General features: G+C 41.6%; 1 protein-coding gene across 2 annotated transcripts in view; it reads right to left on the bottom strand.

The window, feature by feature from the left end:
* ARHGEF17 (Rho guanine nucleotide exchange factor 17) overlaps positions 1–19,389 on the bottom strand; it is a 2,179,236-nt gene that overhangs the window by 694,124 nt on the left and 1,465,723 nt on the right. For both annotated transcript variants that reach the window (XM_044071304.1, XM_044071302.1), the window contains exon 4: positions 17,626–17,742. In XM_044071304.1, the coding sequence (XP_043927239.1) occupies positions 17,626–17,742 (117 nt within the window). The remainder of the gene's footprint in view (positions 1–17,625; positions 17,743–19,389) is intronic.

Here is a 19,389-nt window from a genome sequence, read left to right on the forward strand (position 1 = left end):
TCTGTTTGAGACCCTTGATCCTCTTGGTGAGATACTTTTGGGGTCTTTCTAATTGCTGCAGGTGTCGGGTAAGGTACATCCCAAAAGGCATTGTATTCTATGATGGGCCTGATGAGGGATGAATAAAGGGGCACGATTACCTCTCTTGATCTAGATGTGAAACCCTTCGTGATAAGGTGGGCTATGTAGAAGGTCTTTCTAACCACTTTGGCAATGTGGTTTTCAAAGGAGAGATTGCTATCAACTTGGGTCCCCAGGTCCCTAATAACTTTCTCTGTACTTAATGGGTTTCTGCCTATGTGGTAATTTGTGGGCACATTGTTTTTGCCAAAGGGTATGACTATACATTTTTTGGCATTCAGCTTTAAACCATGGCACTGGCACCAGTTATCTGTCTCTGTGAGACCTTTTAGAAGGATGTTTACGTCAGCTGGAGAGTTGATTATGGCGCCCAGTTTGCAGTCGTCTGCGCACTTGGTGAGCCATAGTCCTCCCACGTTTACCTGTACCTCGGAAAAGTATATACTGAACAAGAGTGGTCCCAGGACAGAACCCTGTGGGATGCCACTTGTGACTGGTTTCGAGTCTGACATGGCTCCAGCAACTCTCACTCTGTGGGTTCTGTCTTTGAGCCAGTTTGCGACCCATCTTCTGACATAGGGGTTTATATTTAAGCTGGATAGCTTATCTATGATGCCCGAGTGGGGTATTGTGTCAAATGCCTTTGCAAGGTCCAGATAGGCTGTGTGGACTACCTTCCCTTCATCTATGGCTTTGGTGACTGTTTCAAAGAAGTCAACCAGGTTCAAAAGGCAGGATCTGCCCTTGACAAAGCCGAACTGGGTAGGATCTAGTGTCTGTAGGTCCCCAATGTCTTTGTTTATGAGCTCCATGATGATCCTCTCCATAGCCTTGCAGACTAAGCTAGTCAGGCTTATGGGCGATAGTTTCCAGGGTCCGTAGAGTCTCCACCTTTGTGGAGTGGGACCACTGTTGTTGTACGCCATTCTGTGGGCACATATCCTGTACTGAGGCTGAGATTGTATAGCTGTTTTATTTGAGGGATTAGTTCCTCTTGTAGTTCATGTAGGACGCAACCTGGGATGCCATCTGGTCCCATGGAAGCAGTGTTTTTTGCTTTGGAGAGGGCAACCTTCACCTGAGCATCTGAGATGTTTGGGAGGCAGCCCTCTGCCGGGATAGATACTTGCTCTTTTGGGGGGGAGGGGGGGGGGGGTTTGCACTGAACCTGTCTGCCAGGATATTGGCGATGTCTGTGGTTTCAGTGTAATTTTTGTCGTTTAGAATCAACTCAGAACAAGTCTGGGAGTTGCATCCCAGGTTTCTAACAGAACTGAAAAAAGCCTTATGATTGTATTTGGTGTCCTGTGCAATTTTTCTCTCGAAGCTGGCCTTGGAGGATGTTATGAGGGATCGTAATTTTTTGCTAGTACTGATCAGAGATGCCTTCCCTATTAGGGATTTTGCTCTATCATGTAGTAGCTTCCTCCTTCTGTTGTACAGTTTATTTATGGCAGGGGTCCACCAGACTGGAAGCCTGCCTTTGGATGATTGGGTCTTGGTTTTGTTTGGGATAGCATGATCCATGCATTCCTGGAGATGTCCGTAGAATGCATTTATATAGGATTCTGCAGTTTGGGCCATAGTTTCCACTGGCCCTGGGGCCTTGAAGGATTCCACTTCGGTTTTGAGAAGTGAGAAGTTCGCTTTGAGAAGTTTTTCACTGTGGTTTTCTGGGCTGGGGGGTGGGGTCGGGATGTGGACATCCAGTGAAATTAATTTATGGTCTGATCTTACCAATGAGGGATATACTTCTGGTGTGGAGCATAGAGTCCCCATGTTGGTAATGATCAGGTCTAGTATGTTGTCCCCTCTTGTGGGAGTGGTGACTAGTTGCTCCATAGCATTTGAGTTTATAATTTCCAGGAATCTTTGGGCTAAGGTGCTGGGGCTTGAGTAGTGCTCCAGTCAATGTTTGGGTAGTTGAAGTCGCCCAATATAATGGTGTTCGGAGAGATCTTCATGTTCTCCAATGTTTTCAGGAAAGCCGAGTGGGATTCTGACTTTGAGAGGGTGGTCTGTAGGATGCTATAAACTGAAAAGCAGTCTTGCCCACTGTTAGTTGCACATGGATGGTCTCCGATACTTCGTGCAATGCCACTAACCTGGAGGTGTGGATATCCTTGATAAATATGGAAACTCCCCCTCCTTTTGTGGTTGTTTGCAGAGTTTTAAGTGCTAGGCTGGGCTGGGCTAGTGTACTGCCTGTGTAATTGCCTGATTCTGATTGTTTTCACCTGCTAGCTCTGCTAGTACTCCCTGGTAGCTTCCTATTTGTTGTGCTTCCTATTTCCTTTCTGTTTCCTCAGGGGGCAGCGCCACGCAAACAAATGCAAACACGCTCACAGCAGCTCACACGCACGCACACATGCTTACACGGACTACAACTTGCTTATTTGGGTTACAACGCACACCAGCGCAAACACACTTACAACACTTTAAACTGCCTTATAAATGCTTACTCCAGCTTACACGTGCACACACATGCTTACACGCGCACACACGGTCTTACTCGGGTTTACAGGCGTACACACGCACGCATACCCGCTCAGCAAGAAACTTTGGTGTTATTCATGGCGTACACCTTCCATTTCTTGACTTTACCTAGTCTACCTGTTGACACACCTCTTTCAATGATGTGTAAATGACAGCTGACACATGCCACTCTGCTCCAATGAGCTTCCCTTCTTTCATACATACGCCACTCGTGATGTCACCATACTTCTACTCTGTTACTCCCCTTATCCTACTCCTACACTCCACTGACTGTGCTCATTTGCTATGTAAACCTGTGATTCACTATCGTTATCCTCATCTGCATAGGATTGCCTATTAATGCTTGGTTACATCTCTTAGACTGTGCTTCCCCCTTAGCAACCTCTACTCGGTGGCCATGTTGACTTCAGCCTGCCATTCCCTTGCATTGTAAATTAACAATTTATATGATTTCCACGTTTGTGGGTTTAAATTTCTATTTTTCTGGTTTTTAGAGCGCAGCCCGTTTGCACGGCGCTGCGCTACACTTAAACATCGGAAATCGGTGAAAAAAAAATATTTTTATTTTCATATTGCATCAGGAAACATTACCAATGGCCATATATTTGGCCATTGGCATGCTTCCTCTACTGGATGCAACCTTTATTTGGAGCTGTCACGGCTCCGTTTTGCTATTTGCAGAACGGTACTCAGTTGTCAACTGAGTACATTTCTGCAAATAACACTGCTCTTACTTGGACAGGTTTGGGTTTCCTGAATCGCAGATCTACCTCATTTGCATGCCTTTCAGATGCAATTGAGGTAATTTGCATGACCCGGCCCTGTCCGTGTATGAGCCGTTTTAGGAGCTCTCTTGCACGCCCCTGCAGGCTGTTCCTGGATCGCTCGTCGGACATGATGGCTGCATGGAGTCTTACTCTACTCTAAGCCTTCGTAAATCCGGCCCCTAGTCTTTTCTAACAAAGTAAGATTCCAGCTTTTAAATGCAACCTGTGGTAACTTTGTGGTCAACCAAATTCCCGGACACACAAAATCCCTCCTATGTTAGAGATCCAGAAACCAGAGGCTTCCAGTGATCAATAAAGTGGTGGGCATTAAACGCACGCTGAAAAACACAATATTTAAAAGGTAAAATGAAGATAAGATGTGAAGAAACATGAACAAAAATATTCCTTTAACTGATCAAGCAAACTTGTTATTTAACAAGAAAGGCTTCCAGCAAGTGGGAACTACTTAAGTACCCAAAACAGTACTGGTTACATGCAACCAGCTGTCTGGTGTGATGAATCTTGCATCACAAAACAGAAGACAGCAAAATTATTTAGGATAAAGTATCACATCATCTTAGACATAAGTTTCCAAACGATTACATCCACTTTCAAGTAAACTTTTACCATCTGAAAAGACAAAAGGGGATAATGATAAAAGCAATGCTGCAAACATATCTAACTTACAACTTGAACTCACTTGGATCGAGTGACCAGAACAATATCAAACATGGTCATTTGTGTCACTGCAGTTTAAAAAGACAGCAGGGCATGCTGGATACACTGGTAACTAGTGAGGGTGTGAAGGGATAATCCAAAGATGAAGAGGTTTTGCCTTGAAAATACCACTAAAAATTATTTTTACAATGTTTGTTAGCATTGGACCCTTTGGTATTTATAGAAAATGGTGAATATGAGCAGCTGTAAAAAGTCTTAGGGAAAAGATATTGCAGAGAAAGTACAGTTGTGAAAGCTGAACTTGCCATAATGGTAGATATCTGAATAACCAATGCTGCAGTAGCCTTTGCTATTTAGGTTGTAGCCTGCCAAGGATATAACAGCCTGCCAGTTTCCAAAGCTTCAGGGCACCTTCCAAGAACTCAAACTGTCAGTCAGCTCAATACGAGCTGACGTAAAGACACACTTTTATGAGAAGCCCTTCGGAGCTTTCCTGCCAGCAGAGAGAGGGAGGCTGAACCCTGAATGGACAATGGTAGAAATAAAAATAAATGTCCACATCCTGGCATAGAAAACAAACCAAAAAAAGAAGGGGAGTGGAAGGAGTAAGGGGCTACTGCAGCAGTGATCATTCAAACATCTACTGTTATTGTAAATTCAAGTTAAAACAATTGTACCATGATCACCGGCTACAGCAGTCTTAGCTATATGGTTAGATTCCCATAGCTAATTATAATTGGGAGGAGGAAGGAGAAGGGTCCAGGAGACACTGAAGAATGGTTCTAGCAAAACTTGATCTAGACCTAGAGAAGGAATCAAGTTTATAGTGTTTTTCTAAACATATGAAAAAAGGACCAAGTAGCAACTACTAGAATACTTCTAGAATCCAACTCTTTCCCAAAAGCCATAGATGAAGCCAAGGCCCTGGTAGAGTGGGCTTCTGCCTGGAATAGATTTGTCATGATGAAGATAACAAAAGGTAACAGCCTTAAACAACCATTTGGAAACAGTCTGTTTTGACACAGGTTGCCTCCTCTTCTTACCTTCACAAAAAATTAACTAATCTTCTTCTTCTGGCTTTTCCTGGTAAGGGGTCACCAAAGCAGAACTCCGGTCCGCTAATGATTGGCAGTAGATTTTTTTATGGTGCCGAGGTGCTAGCTCGATGTCCAACCTTCAACGAAGATCTGAAAAATTTAATTCTGTCAAGACAGTACCCAAGTTGTCTGTGGACACCCAAAGTATGGAGCATCCTTTCTCCCTCATTTTAAGGTTCAGGAAAAAAGGGAGATGGATAGTTTGGCTTAAAGTAAACTCAGCTACCACTTTAGATAAAAAATAAGGATTAGTTCCCAAAGAAACTCTGTCCCTATGGAAAATGAGGTAGGACTGAATCACAATACGAGCTTGCAATTCAGACACTTTTCTTGCAAAGGCCAGAGCAATCATTACAACTGTTTTCTATGTTAAGAACCTCAAGTCAGCCAAATTAGCTGGTTCAAATGGAACAAGTGTAAGCTTCTCTAACACAAAATTAAGATCTCCAAGGAGGGGCAACCAGTTTACTTTGAGAACTTTTATGCAAAATCCCTTTCAAGAACATTTCGACATGAGACTGCCTTGGAAGAACAGGATCCATAGCCAGATATGTTGAAATGGCCAACAAAAGGAACATGACAGAGGAATAAGAAAGGCCAGAGGACAGTAATTCACACAAATATTTTAAAAACCAGTGAACAACTATCCCTGAATGGGTGCTAGTTATGTGGTTGGCACCAACTAGAAAGGCTTTTCCATTTGCTAATATATGATTTTCTACTAGCAGGCTTTCTTGCCTCCATTAGTACTGGCTGCAAATCTTTAGAAAACAGGTGCCTAAAACAAATTAAGACTCCATCATCCAGGCGGTCAGTTGAAGATGATTGATGTCAGGGTGTATCAAACACCCATGTTCTTATGTGAAAAAGATTCATTCTGTGAGGAAGCTTGTGGTAATTGCCCCTGGCGATTTCCAAAAGAAGGGAGAACCACAGTTGCCTAGGCAGTCATCACAATGATCTTGGGGAATTACTTCTGAATCTTCAGATGTTCTGTGGATATTAGTGGAAAGGAATACAGGAACACTTTTGTACAATGAAAAGAAAAGGCATCTATCCTCCAGGTGTTCTTGTGTGAAGTCCTGGAACATAATTTTGCCAGCTGATCAGAGAAGAGGCAAAGATGTCTATGTGAACTTCCCACAGATGGGTCACATCTTGGAAGACCCCCCCCCCCAATCTAGTTTCCATTTGTGAGGGTCTGCCCTGGTCCTGCTCAGCTGACTGACACACAATTTGACAGAATGTAGAATACCTGTACAGTTCGATTGTGCTGTGAATGTATATTCCAAGCTAATATGGCTAGTCTGTAAAGAGTGAGGTCGTTCTTGCTAATACACTACTTGATTGTGGTATTGTCTGTAACCACTTGAAGAGATCCAGGGGACCAAAGACGGTTCAGAGAGTTGAGTACATTGATCAGGGAAAACATTTTTTGATATACATGTGCTTGCATCTGTCCTTAGTGAACACATTCCTAAACTTTTATCCATCCTGAAATTACTCCCCAAGCAAAGTCCAAAGCATCTGTGGTGACTGACAGCTTTGGAACAAGAATGGAGAAGGAGAGAGAAAGCTGGATTTAGGGATATCTGTTGTTGCCACCAAAAAATTGCTCTTCCCATACCGGGATCTGAAAAGATAAAGGGTGTTGATGCTGGGGCCAAAGACATTTCCGATTCCACTGTATCTTTCTCATGTGGAGTCTTGCAAGGGGTATCATGAGAATCATAGATGCCATGAGAAGCAAAATCCTGCTGTATTTCCTCACAATGACCGAAGTATGAGTGGAAAACCTTAGAAATATAATTTATGTTTTTTTTCCCTATGGAAGAAAAGCTCTTTGAGCTGAGGTGTCTAGTTGACATCCCAGAACACAATCCTATGTGAGGGAGCCAAGAAAGACTTTTGAATGTTCTCTTGGCATCCCGGCTTGTGAAAGAATTTCTCACCCAAGAGAGAGAGATACCCGACATTTTAAAAAAAGACTATGTAAAGATAAGTAAGTCATCGAAATATGGGAAAATGTGGATACCCTGTAGCCTGCAATAAGCTATAATCTGAGCTAGACACTTTGTGAACACTCTTGTTGCAGTTGATTATCCAAAGGGTAAGGCAGAAAACTGATAATGTGATCCAGACACACAAAACCTTATGAAATGCTTGAACTCTGGATGAACAGGAATGTGATGATTAACATGTTTTAAGTCTAGTGTTGCCAGGAAACTTGAAGGAGGAAGAAGAGGTAACAGGTTATGAAGTGACATCATTTTGAATTTGGGCACCATCACAAACAGGTTTAGAAAAGAAAGATCCAGAACTGATCTACAAACAGTTTTTTTTCTGGCACTAGGAATATCTTTGAATAAAACCCCTTCCCCACTTGGGCATGTAATGAAGAACAAGTGGAAACAAAGCAGTCTTATATGCAGGACAAGGAATGACCAGGTGAAGAATGACTTTTAGGAGAAAGAATATCCCTTGGGCAACTTGGTAAAGGAGGGCTACAAGACCTTAGAGATTCCCTGGATCAGCGTCCCCCTTTCATCACACTTTTTGGTCACCTCTGCAGCAGAGGGGCCAAACATTAAATCTCTATCCAAGTGAGAATTTATAATCTCATTTCTTCACATCATCTGGGAGGCTCTGAGAACGCAGCCAAGCAAACCTCCTTAAAACAATACCAGTGGCCATAGTCCTGAAAGACCTATCTGAGTCATAAACACACACACTGCAAACCATGAGTAGTGAACTGTGCAGTAGAAGAAACTTAAGTTATTTAAAGCAGACTTTCTTCACAAGAAGAAGCTGTAGAAAACACATTCCTCATACTTTCACAATATATCAAAACAAATGTTAACATACGAGCATGACAACTTAAAATTCTGATAATCAAAGTTGCAGAAGTATACATTTTTTTTCTCATACCTATCAATAATTTTTCCATCCTTACTAGAAAGGATAGGATTAGAATTAACTAGGTGCTTAGCAGCAGTGGAGTCAACTAAGGCTATAGCTGCTAGGCCAGTTTGGGAATAGTGTATAAACATTTAAAAGACTGAAGAACTTTATACATCCTATCTGCCATTTTATCATTTTGGGGACAGCTGGCTGACTATCAGGAAAACTGCAGGCAGTAATACACACATCCTCTAAAGCAGGCAGTACGGACGAATGGGTGTAGGTTCTGGAAAATTCTTCAATTACAACATAGTATTTAATGAGGGACTAAGAAACCTCAGTGTTCTGCCACTGAAAACACTGGGATGTTCTAGCAATAGTCTCAGAGAAGAAAGAGAAACCCACAAGGAGAATCAGAAACTGAGCTTTTCCTAGAGTCTAAATTAGAAATTGGGGGACAAAACCCCATATCCATACCTGCATCTTCTTGTTCAGATTCAGAATCTTGAATCTTTTCAAGAAAAGAGGCATCCCTCTTCATTTTGCCAAAAACTAACCTACAAGAAAGATCAATAGCCTGAATTAAACCATGAGCAGTCCCAGAAAACTAATCCTATCCAAAGAAATTTGAAGAAGAATAGATACATGCTTGGTTTTCTGTTTCTTTTTGGCAGGAAAAATGGGACCAACCATGTTACTAATGGCAGCTGCTGCTTCCCCAGGGATGGGCACAGCATTCTTACACTTTACCCAGCTGCAGAGACCGCACTTAACATCAGTGTGCAGTGGCTGCAGGTGTTTCACCAGAGGGATCTGGGGTAAAAGATGAGTGGTCTGTGGTACAAATGGCCACAGCAGAGTCGCCCACCAGTGGCTGGGGAAAATTCCTAGCCTGCTATGGTGGCAAAGGCTTTTTTTGCTTAACTTTTTCTTTTTGTGACGGAAGGACCGAACGTTAGACAGACAATATGTTCCATGGTCAAGCCAAAAATGATGCCTGTTTCTTGGGAAAGACAAGCAACAAAAGCCAGTAAAACTATCAGTCCACAAAAGTTATTTTTGACAGGAAAAAAAACACTTTCACATACTATTACAGCTACACTGTGGAGAAATTGTGTGATTCAAATTGCTGGAACCTGTGTTCTGAGAGACTGCCTTACAGACTATCTGCAAATATACAGAGCTGAGTATATATTTTTTGGTTAGAGAGTTTAATTGTTGCTTAGATCTCTGTTGAAACTGTTGTCTCACTGTTCTGAGAGACTGTTCTGCAAATATACAGAGCTGAGTATATATTTTTTGGTTTTAAAGTTTGTACTGTTAGTTGTTAAAACTGTCCCCCCCCCATTTTCTGCTGTGTCTTCAGTTGGTATAACTGTTTTTTACAGCTTGTGTGTTATCTAACTCAAGGATCACTTAATTTGACCGGTTAGTTGTTGTTGTTCGACTTTTTCCCGGTAAGGGGTCGCCACAGCAGAACTCTGGTCCGCTAATGATTGGCAGTAGATTTTTACGAAACGCTGAGGTGCCAGCTCGACGCCCAACCTTCAACGAAGGCACGCTCATTTACGCACGCATGTCTTTCGAACATTACCCAACCACGGGGAGGACATGCAGACTCCACACAGAAGGCACTCCCAAGCCAAGCCGAGAATCGAACGGGAGAACCTCTTGCTTTGAGGTAACAACGCTACTGCTGTACCACCAAAGCAGTCAGTAACAGCCTGTATTCAAATTGCTGGAACCTGTGTTCTGACAGACTGCCTAACAGACTATCTGCAAATATACAGAGCTGAGTATATATTTTTTGGTTATAGAGTTTGTTAATTGTTGCTTAGATCTCTGTTGAAACTGTTGTCTCACTGTTCTGAGAGACTGATCTGCAAATATACAGAGCTGTGTATATTTTTTTGATTTTAAAGTTTGTACTGTTAATTGTTGCTTAGATCTGTGTTGAAACTGTTTTGTCCCACCCACCCTCTCTATTTTTGGTTTGTAGTTTAAATTTGGTGGCTTTTGCAGTTGCCCGCCCCACTGTAGATTTGATCTGGGACACTCTCCCAGTCCCATCTCTTTACCACATTTTACCTAATAAACTCTTTCTGCACTTGCCTTTAGTCCTTTTTAATTTCATTTCATTTTTTAAACTGTGTTTGGTCTAATATTGCTACATACTCAAGCGTGCTAGCTTGCACTGCATGTGAATTATTTTTACTACTGTTTCTGATACTTTTCTGCAAAAAACTATCAGCCTGTTTCCTACCTTTCCTGTAACTAGTGTTCCAGATATAGATTTGCTGTATCCAGGACTGTATGTAAGCTTCTGAGCCCCCCAAACCTTTCTATGTTGGAGGGAAGCCTTCTAGCTTATCAGTGGGAGTGGTAAGCACTAGGTAACCTGTCTACCACGAGTGGTTCTGGCCCAGAAATTGTAGTTATTGACCGTTTGGGCAATGTTCCATCTCTCTCAACCTTCTGATTTGAAAGCCTGCATTTGCACTTGTTTCTGTCCTGTAACTCGTCTAGTGCAGATACAGATTCTTAGTTTTAGCACTTAAATTTGCTTATTCATGCTCAGCACTTGTTCAAAACTTGTAAGCACTAAATAAGCTACTAATTACTATAGCACTCAATCTTCCTCATTACCTAGAGGAAAACAGTTTTTGTACTTACTTTGCTCATTTGCTTAGAGAAAAACAGCTCTTGTACTCACTTTCCTCACTTATCTACAGGAAAATAGTTTTTTATTCAGGCATGTCCAAGGGTCAGCTCCCAGTGTTCTCTCCTGTCTCTCTGATGAATCTGGGCATTTTGATGCAATGTAGAAATTGCCTCATGTACACAGACAACCATCTCCTCCTACCACCCAACACTACAACCTGTGAGAGATGCACTTATCTAGCCAAACTGGAGGTAAAGCTCTCTCCAACCAAGACTGAACTTGACAGTCAAGAGGAGAAGATAAACATTTGCACTACACCACACTCATCACATAGTCTCACTAAATCTACACCACCAAAATCCACACACAGCAACTCAAAGACATTCGCGGAGGCTCTCAATAATAATCTGTCTAAGCAACAGAGACCTCCAAAGCAGAAGCGCAGGCAACCTCCATCCCCCAACACAACTCAAACGATACATAGCCCACAGACTCAGTGTGCCACTCAACCACGGCCAATAAGGCAAAACAACATACCCATCACATTAGTCATAGGTGACTCTATAGTCAGGCAGACTGATGTCCCACTCACCAGGCTAAACAATGAGAAGGTTACTGTCAGCTGCCTGTCGGATGCCAGGATCTGCTACATAACCCATGCACTCAGGTCACTCCACAAGAAGTACAAATATGACTCTGTCATTGTCCATGTTGGTGTGAATGACCTGAGACATACCTCCCTGGACTACATAAAAAGAGACATGGAACAGCTCTCTGATCTTGTAGCCCAGGCAGGTATGACCCTAGCCCTGAGTAGCATTCTGCCATCGCCCAGAATGATACTGCAGTACAAGGACAAAATGATTGATTTCAACAATTGGCTAAGCTTTTGGTGTTATTCTAAGGGGATCCAGTATCTGTCTGCTTGGGATGACATGGTCGATAGACCACGATGCTTTGCCACAGATGGCCTGCACCTGTCGTCCCTGGGATTCCGGATACTGGCTAAGGCTCTTGCCGCCCCTATAGTGCCTTTTTTAGCAGGGTTCAAATAACAAATTCACCACCATAACAGGAACAGGCAAGCAAAAACTGAGGGTAATGCTACTCAATGCTAGAAGTCTAAATCTCAAAATGCACTCACTCGAGGCACTCCTTAAAATGGAGAACATTGATATCTGTGCAGTGACTGAGACCTGGTTCAAGGCTTCAGAGAGCACCCCTGCACTACCAGGCTATAACTCATACCACACTTTTCGTCCATGTAACCTGGACCGAAACACCAAAGGTGGAGGTGTGTCCATATTCATTAAGGATAAACACACCTCCAGGCTAGTTGCTCAGCATAATGCATCCAAGGTTATCCAAGTGCAACTAACTCTGGGCAAAACTGCAATCCAAATTGTAGCTTGCTACAGATCCCCCACCATGCCCCAGGATTCCCACTCCTCTTTTCTTGATGTACTGTAAAATATTAGGGTTCAACCAAACACCCTAATAATGGGCGACTTCAACTACCCCACCATTAACTGGGAAAACTACTCATGTACCAACTCCTTAGCTCAACGCTTTCTGGAATTCATAAACTCCAATGCCCTAGATCAACTTATCCATACCCCCATCAGGGGCAACAATATCCTACACCTAGTCATTACCAACATGAGTGACTGGTGTTCCACACCTGAAGTCAACTCCTTGTTGGTCTGATCCAACCATAAGCTTATCAGCTTTGATATCCACATCCTGCCCCCACCCCCCATTAAGGAAACCACAGTAAAAAATTTCTCCAAAGCCAACTTCATGCTTCTTAAGACAGAAGTAGTGAACTTCATGACACCCATGCAGATGGACAATACAGTTACAACTGCTGAATCCTACACAAATGCACTCTATATGCACTTACACGACTGCATGGATCATGCTATCCCAAACAGAACCAAGACGCTATCCTCCAAAAAAAGGAAGCCAATCTGGTGGTCCCCTGCCATAAACAAACTGTACAACAGAAGGAAGAAAAGAGAGTAAAATCCCATGAGTGGAGGAGCTCCCTGGTCAGCCTCAGTAAGAAGCTGAGATCCCTTATAAGATCCTCCAAAGCTAGCTACGAAAACAAAATTGCCACTAAATCCAAGGACAACCACAAAGCATTCTATAGCTATGTCAAGAATCTAGATGGCAACACCCAGATCTTCTCTGAGTTACAGCACAAAGGCATGAAAATTACAGAACCAACTGATATTGCCAACATCCTGGCAGATAGGTTCAGTGCTAACTTTACTCCCCTCTCACCCCCTGAAGGGCCCATATCTATACAGGAAGAATGCAGAGTCCCTGTAATCACAACTATGCAGGTAAAAGCTGCACTCTCTAAAGCCAAAAACACAGCCATCCATGGGACCGGACAACATCAAAGGCTGCGTTTTACACGAACTTCAGAACGAACTGTCTCCTCACTTAAGCACCATGTTCAATAATAGCCTCACATCAGGCTTTGTGCCCACTGAATGGCACACAGCAATAGTTATCCCACTCCACAAAGGGGGAGCCACCACTGATCCCGGGAACTATCGACCTATTAGCCTGACGAGCCTGGTCTGCAAGGCCATGGAATGTATCATCATGGAACTCATAAACAAAGACATTGATAACCTCCAAACTCTGGAGCCCACCCAGTTCGGATTTGTGAAAGGCAGATCATTCCTCCTGAACCTGATCGACTTCTTTGAGGCAGTCACCAAAGCTGTGGATGAGGGTAAGGTGGTTCACACAGCCTATCTTGACCTCGTCAAGGCTTTCGACACCATCCCCCATTCTGGAATTATAGCTAAACTCAATAAACTAGGTATAAATCTCTACGTCATAAGATGGGTTGCCAACTGGCTCACTGACAGAACCCACACTGTAAAAGTTGCAGACTCCAAATCTGACCTCAAAGCAGTGACAAGTGGAGTACCACAGGGTTCCGCCTGGGACCTCTCCTGTTTCGTATCTACTTCTCTGAAGTACAGACTAACACAGAAGGCCTCTGGCTAATGAAGTTCGCAGATGACTGCAAACTAGGAGTCATAGTCAAGTTCCCAAATGATGTGGACATCCTACAGAAGGGCCTCACTGAGACAGATGCCTGGTGTCAGAGCCATGGCCTCAAGCTCAGTGCCAAAAAGTGCAGTGTCATCCCCTTTGGTAAAAACTCTGTATCCATGAACTACCACATAGGCAGCAATCTACTTAACACCGAATGCGTGATAAGAGACCTTGGGACCCAGGTGGACAGTAGTCTCTCCTTTGATAGTCACATCGCCACAGAAGTCAGGAAGTCCTTCTATGTGGCACATCTCATCATAAAAGGTTTCTCATCCAGGAAAAAAGAGGTCATTGTTCCCCTCTACTCGACACTAATTAGACCCATTATCGAGTACAACGCCCCTTTTGGAATGTACCTCACAAGACATCTGCAGCAGCTGGAAAGGCCACAGAAATACCTCACAAAGAGGATTACTGGCCTCAAACAAATGCCCTACAGTGACCGCCTCAAAAAACTCCAGCTTTACTCCATAGTATATCGCCTACTCCAAGGTGATCTCTGCCTAACATATAAAGCTATGTCAAACCCAGAGCTGTTGGACATGCTACACCTAAAGAAATCCCAATCCCTCCGAGATACACGCTCTAGAGACCTTAACCTTGTCACCACAATAAACAGGACACACTGGAGGGATAGATTCCTGTCCCAGACACTTCCTATACTCTGGAACAAGCTACCCATCTATGTCAAGCAAAGTTCTTCATTAGCACTCTTCAAGAAAAATCTTGATGAGTGGATGGGAAATAGGAAATACACCCTCTATATCTCTGCTCGACAGTGGCACAGGAAAATAACTTTCTTGGGTGGCGTAAGCCATGGAATCTTGTTGGCTAGGCTTACGTAGGCCCTTGGGCCGATAGCCTAGTACCTACCTATGAACCTATATCAGTTAGTTTACACTACTTTTAAACTGGCAGAAAAAATGAATGTTCCATTTAAAATACATTACTGTCTCAAGACAGTTAGTTAAAACATAACACTTCTAGCTTTAAAGTAACACTAAATCTCTATCCGACGCACAATTTTAAATATGGAAAAAGAAGAGGAAAGTAATAAAACATCAGTAAATACAATAAAATGGACGTTTTTTTATGCAAACGGAACTTATCTTCACAGCAAAGGAAATCACAAGTTGGCTATCAATCTTCGAAAGTCTGAGAGCAGCATACTCTTTGGTGGTAGGAAAGCCCTGAAGAGCTTTACACCTAAATTCGTCTTTTAGTCAGCTCAGCTCAAGCTGCTTGACTTTGGAAGCTGGCCAGCTGTTATATCCCAGCAAGGATTTTGGCCAGACAACAGCATTTCCACTGTATTACTGTCATTTACAGACATGGTCAATAAAGCTCACAACTGTAATAAGCTTTTATCTGCAATATTTCTAGATCTATCAAAAGCCTTTTGACAGTCTTTCACAGTAAACTCAATCAGCTATCCACCCTGGGTCTGTCATCCCCATCTATTCAATGGTTCTTCAGCTACCTTGCCAATAGGCAACAAGCTGTAAAATGACCAGAATCCATCTCTGCATAACTTCCCACTTCCACAGGGGTCCCACAAGGATCCATCCTTGGCCCTCTACTGTTCAATATTTTTATCAATAACCTATATTCATCTTCTTGTGAAGGCATCTTGATTCAATATGCCGATGATTCTACCATCATCTGCTCTTCAAACACTTTAATTTACCTCTAAGAAATCACTCAACAGCAGTCATCTCCATTGAAACCTAGTTTACAACAGCACAACTCCTACTTACCCCCACAAAAAAAAAAAAAAAAAAAAAAAAAAACTTCTCTTTACCCCAAAAACACACTCTCTACAAAGCATCTTTCAAAATCTTCTCAGCAAATGACACTGAAATTGAATTAGCTCACCATACCAAACAGCCGCAGTGGGGAGCGGTAGCACTGTTGCCTCACAGCAAGAGGTTCTCCTGTTTGATCCATGGCTGGAGTACCTTCTGTGTGGAGTCTGCATGTCCTCCCCACAGTCGAGTGGCGTTCGAAAGACATGTGTGAATGGGTGTGCTTTCGCTGAAGGTTGGGCATCGGGCTGGCAACTCGGCACCATAAAAATCTATTGCCAATCATTAGCGGACAGGAGTTCCTCTGTGGCAACCTGTAACCGGGAAAAGGCAAACAACAACCAAACTGTTAGGAGTCATAAAAGATGATAATCTTAAACCTGACCTCCACATCCAAAGCAATAACAAGAAAACCCATCAAAACCTAGCCATGCTATCCAGAAACAAACATTTTCTAAGCACACCCACAAAATTAGTCTAGCCAAAACTTTCCTTCTGCTCTCCTTACTATATGAAGCAGCAATTCTAACCAATTTACAATCCTCCATAAAAACAAACTTGAAAGCTGCTACAACAAAATTGCCAAGTTCACTACTAATTCAGCCTCCTTTACCCATCACTGTAAAGGTCTGCACACCCTTAGCTGGCTGAAACTCCCCCTTCACCTCTCTTACATTCAACTTATAACAATACATGAAATTGTACACAAATTATTAGCTTGCCCTGCTCTTACCCATTTAATCAACACATATTTCCCTAAAAGAACTCTTAGATCAGAAGACAAACAACTTCTCACCATAAATAAAACAAATAAATCCCTTGGACAAAGCCTATATTCGTGCTCACTAGCAAAAAAATGGAATTCCTTACCTCTGACCACCAGAACTATTTCTAACATACCCACCGTTAAATGCTCCCTAAAAGAATACTTTACAAAATCTTGGACCTGCTCCTGTGCCAGTCCTGGCTGAATTTACTCACTATACTTCACTCACTCCCTTCAACCTAAATTATACTTCATAACTATTCCACTTCTTTCTTTTGTTTTTCTCACTAACTTACCTTATCCACTTTATCTCCGCAGACCTTTCCTTTACCTCTTTCACCCCTACTCACGTAAGCTACCTAAAGACCCCCTACCCTGCACTCATCTTATAATCTCCTTCTCTCGATCCTTCTTCTATAACCATAAAATGAACAGCATCTCTCATACTAAGACATCTCTCAATTTCCCTTCACTAATCATATAATCTCTTGTATCTCTCTAAAATAACATATAATATAATATAATCATCTCGGGTATCATTTATCACACACTACTCTGTGTAACAAATAATATGACTATTCATTTTGTTGTTTTTCATTGCAATTTACTATGGAACATGTTCCATGTTTTACTCTCATTACATTTTTTCACTCATGTTTTGTAATGTAATATGATACTTTGTAACTTAAGATGTCTGCAATTGATTTTTGAAAGATTGCGATTGTGGAGCTTTTCTCCCTGCTGAAAATAGGCATTTTGTGGCCCAGTCGGACTTTCCCAGTAAACAAATATCAAATAAATAAATAAATAAAAATATAATCCACAGAGCTAAGGCTACTACACCAGTAGTCAATATGAGGTGTAGTGTTGCAGCAACATTTTAGCAAAAGGCTTTATTTCCACAGACAAAATATTAAACTAAAAGTCAAAAACTTAAAACGGTTTCCAAACTTAAGCCAAAAGCATTGTGCACAGCATAAATTGGCATATCCATCCCAGGAAAATGTATTAACAAGAATTTACGAAACATAACTAAAACAATATTATATTTATGTCAGACTGCTATGAAAGCAGTAAATAAACAGATTTGTATAGACTTCAGATTATAAAACTAAGTACCAAGATAAAAGTCTAAACAAAGAAAATGAAGTGAAACATGCTAACTTCTCATTATCTGTATATCCAATATGAGATTACTTACATATGACACTTCTGTGAGCAAAATAACTCGATGGCAATGAAATAACTCCATAGAGAATGACATCTCTAAAATACTGTTGAAACTTACCTCTAAAAATTTGAGAAAAGCTGGTTTTGCCTCCTTAGCTAGTCTCACAGCATCTCTGGCATTGAGGAAGTTATCAATATATGCTGTATAAATGTTTACCAGTATGTCCTTGGAAAACTGCAACACAAGAAAAAGAACACATTGACTATCAAATATATAAAACAAATACAAACAATTTATTGTTTGCTACTAAACAGTATACACAAAGGCTGGATATCAATGGTCAGCATCTTTATCGTGTTTGCAGATTTGAAACCCACATCATGTTCTCAGCTGTATAATCATTCCTGTGGCACTAATAAGATATAAAATGTGAAATAAGGCTTATGCCCTCTGGCCTGTGATGCAACTGTTGGGTGTGCAGGCAGTTAATGCATTAACATTCAAATAATACTCCTACAGGATAAGTGAGATAAACAAATTTACTATGTGATCTACAGGCATGCATGCAAATGTAAGTTTAACTTACATACGGGACTTTGCTATGGTGAAACAAGCTTTAAGATACTGATTCGCTTTTAAGCGAATGCTGATTTACTAAGCCTGTTCTAATGAATGGATCTGAATGTACAACCCTGGATGAAGTGGGAGCCAAGGTCCCCTCCCCCATTCTTCTAACTAATAACATAACCTACTCTGAGGTCACACAAGCTTAAGGTAAGTAAAAACCCTTTATGCATTCCAACATGTTAATGGAAAAAATCTTAACAAGTCAACATTCGTTTAAAAAAATAAACATACAACCATAAATTCTGCATTCTCAACTGGGTACTTTTCCATTAAACCCCTACCACGTGTCTCACCTTATTCCTAAGAAGCATGGTTATGTTGTTGTTTCAACAGATCTGTTCCCTCTTCTACTGCTTTTTTACCTTTTACTTGATCGGATTGTTAGATTGTTTTGCCTTTAAATTATTCTTGGAGTCAATGATTACTACACTCTTCAAAATTAGAAACTGCTTCTCTTTCTGACCCTCAGCGATTATTTTCAAATAGTGTTTCTATGATGTTTACTGGTCTGAGATTGAGATCTGCTCTCATATGAGGTTTCACTTCTGAACAACAGTTTTATTTTGCTTAGTGTAGTGCATTTCTTTATGCATGGGCTCAGTACTACCCAACGCGTGTAACTCAAACAAGAAAAAGGTTAACCCAAAACTTCTCAGCTGTTCACATTATCGCAGAATGTCCATGTTTTGGCTCATGGTTATGATCTGTTTCTCATAAAGTGTGTGTTTTTCTGGCATATCGTTCAGGATTGAAATCAGTAAATAATGACAGACAGATTTCTGAGATTAAGACTCTACTCATCACGTGGCATGGGGTCGTGATGTCACTTCGACAGTGACGATCATCTACAGCCAAGGTTTACACCACTGGGTGGCTAGCATACCTTTCAGAAAATGCACGATGCAAATCCCACTACTCTACCAACTTTCTACCTGTATATCAACATTTACAAATGATCGCATTTTTGGATACTTGTCCCCAATTGCTTTTATCTTTGTCCAGAATTCTTTTATTGAGAGGTTAAGGAGTTTGAGGTTACCATTTTCGTATTCGGAAGTGTTCAGAGCTGGGTTATCATGTCCTTCTGCTGTCATGTAAGACAAAAACATTAACCACACAATACTTTGGACATGTTCTAGTTATTGCTTTTATTCCGAGACTCATTACTCGGATTGGCACCTTTCTTTTTCGAAAGTAGCATTTGATTTGAACCATACATCCCAACCTGTTACAGCAACAAATCTGGAGAAAGCC

This window comes from Protopterus annectens, chromosome 5.part0 (genome assembly GCF_019279795.1).
Source record: "Protopterus annectens isolate FY-2018-M chromosome 5.part0, PAN1.0, whole genome shotgun sequence".
Lineage (NCBI taxonomy): Eukaryota > Metazoa > Chordata > Ceratodontiformes > Protopteridae > Protopterus > Protopterus annectens.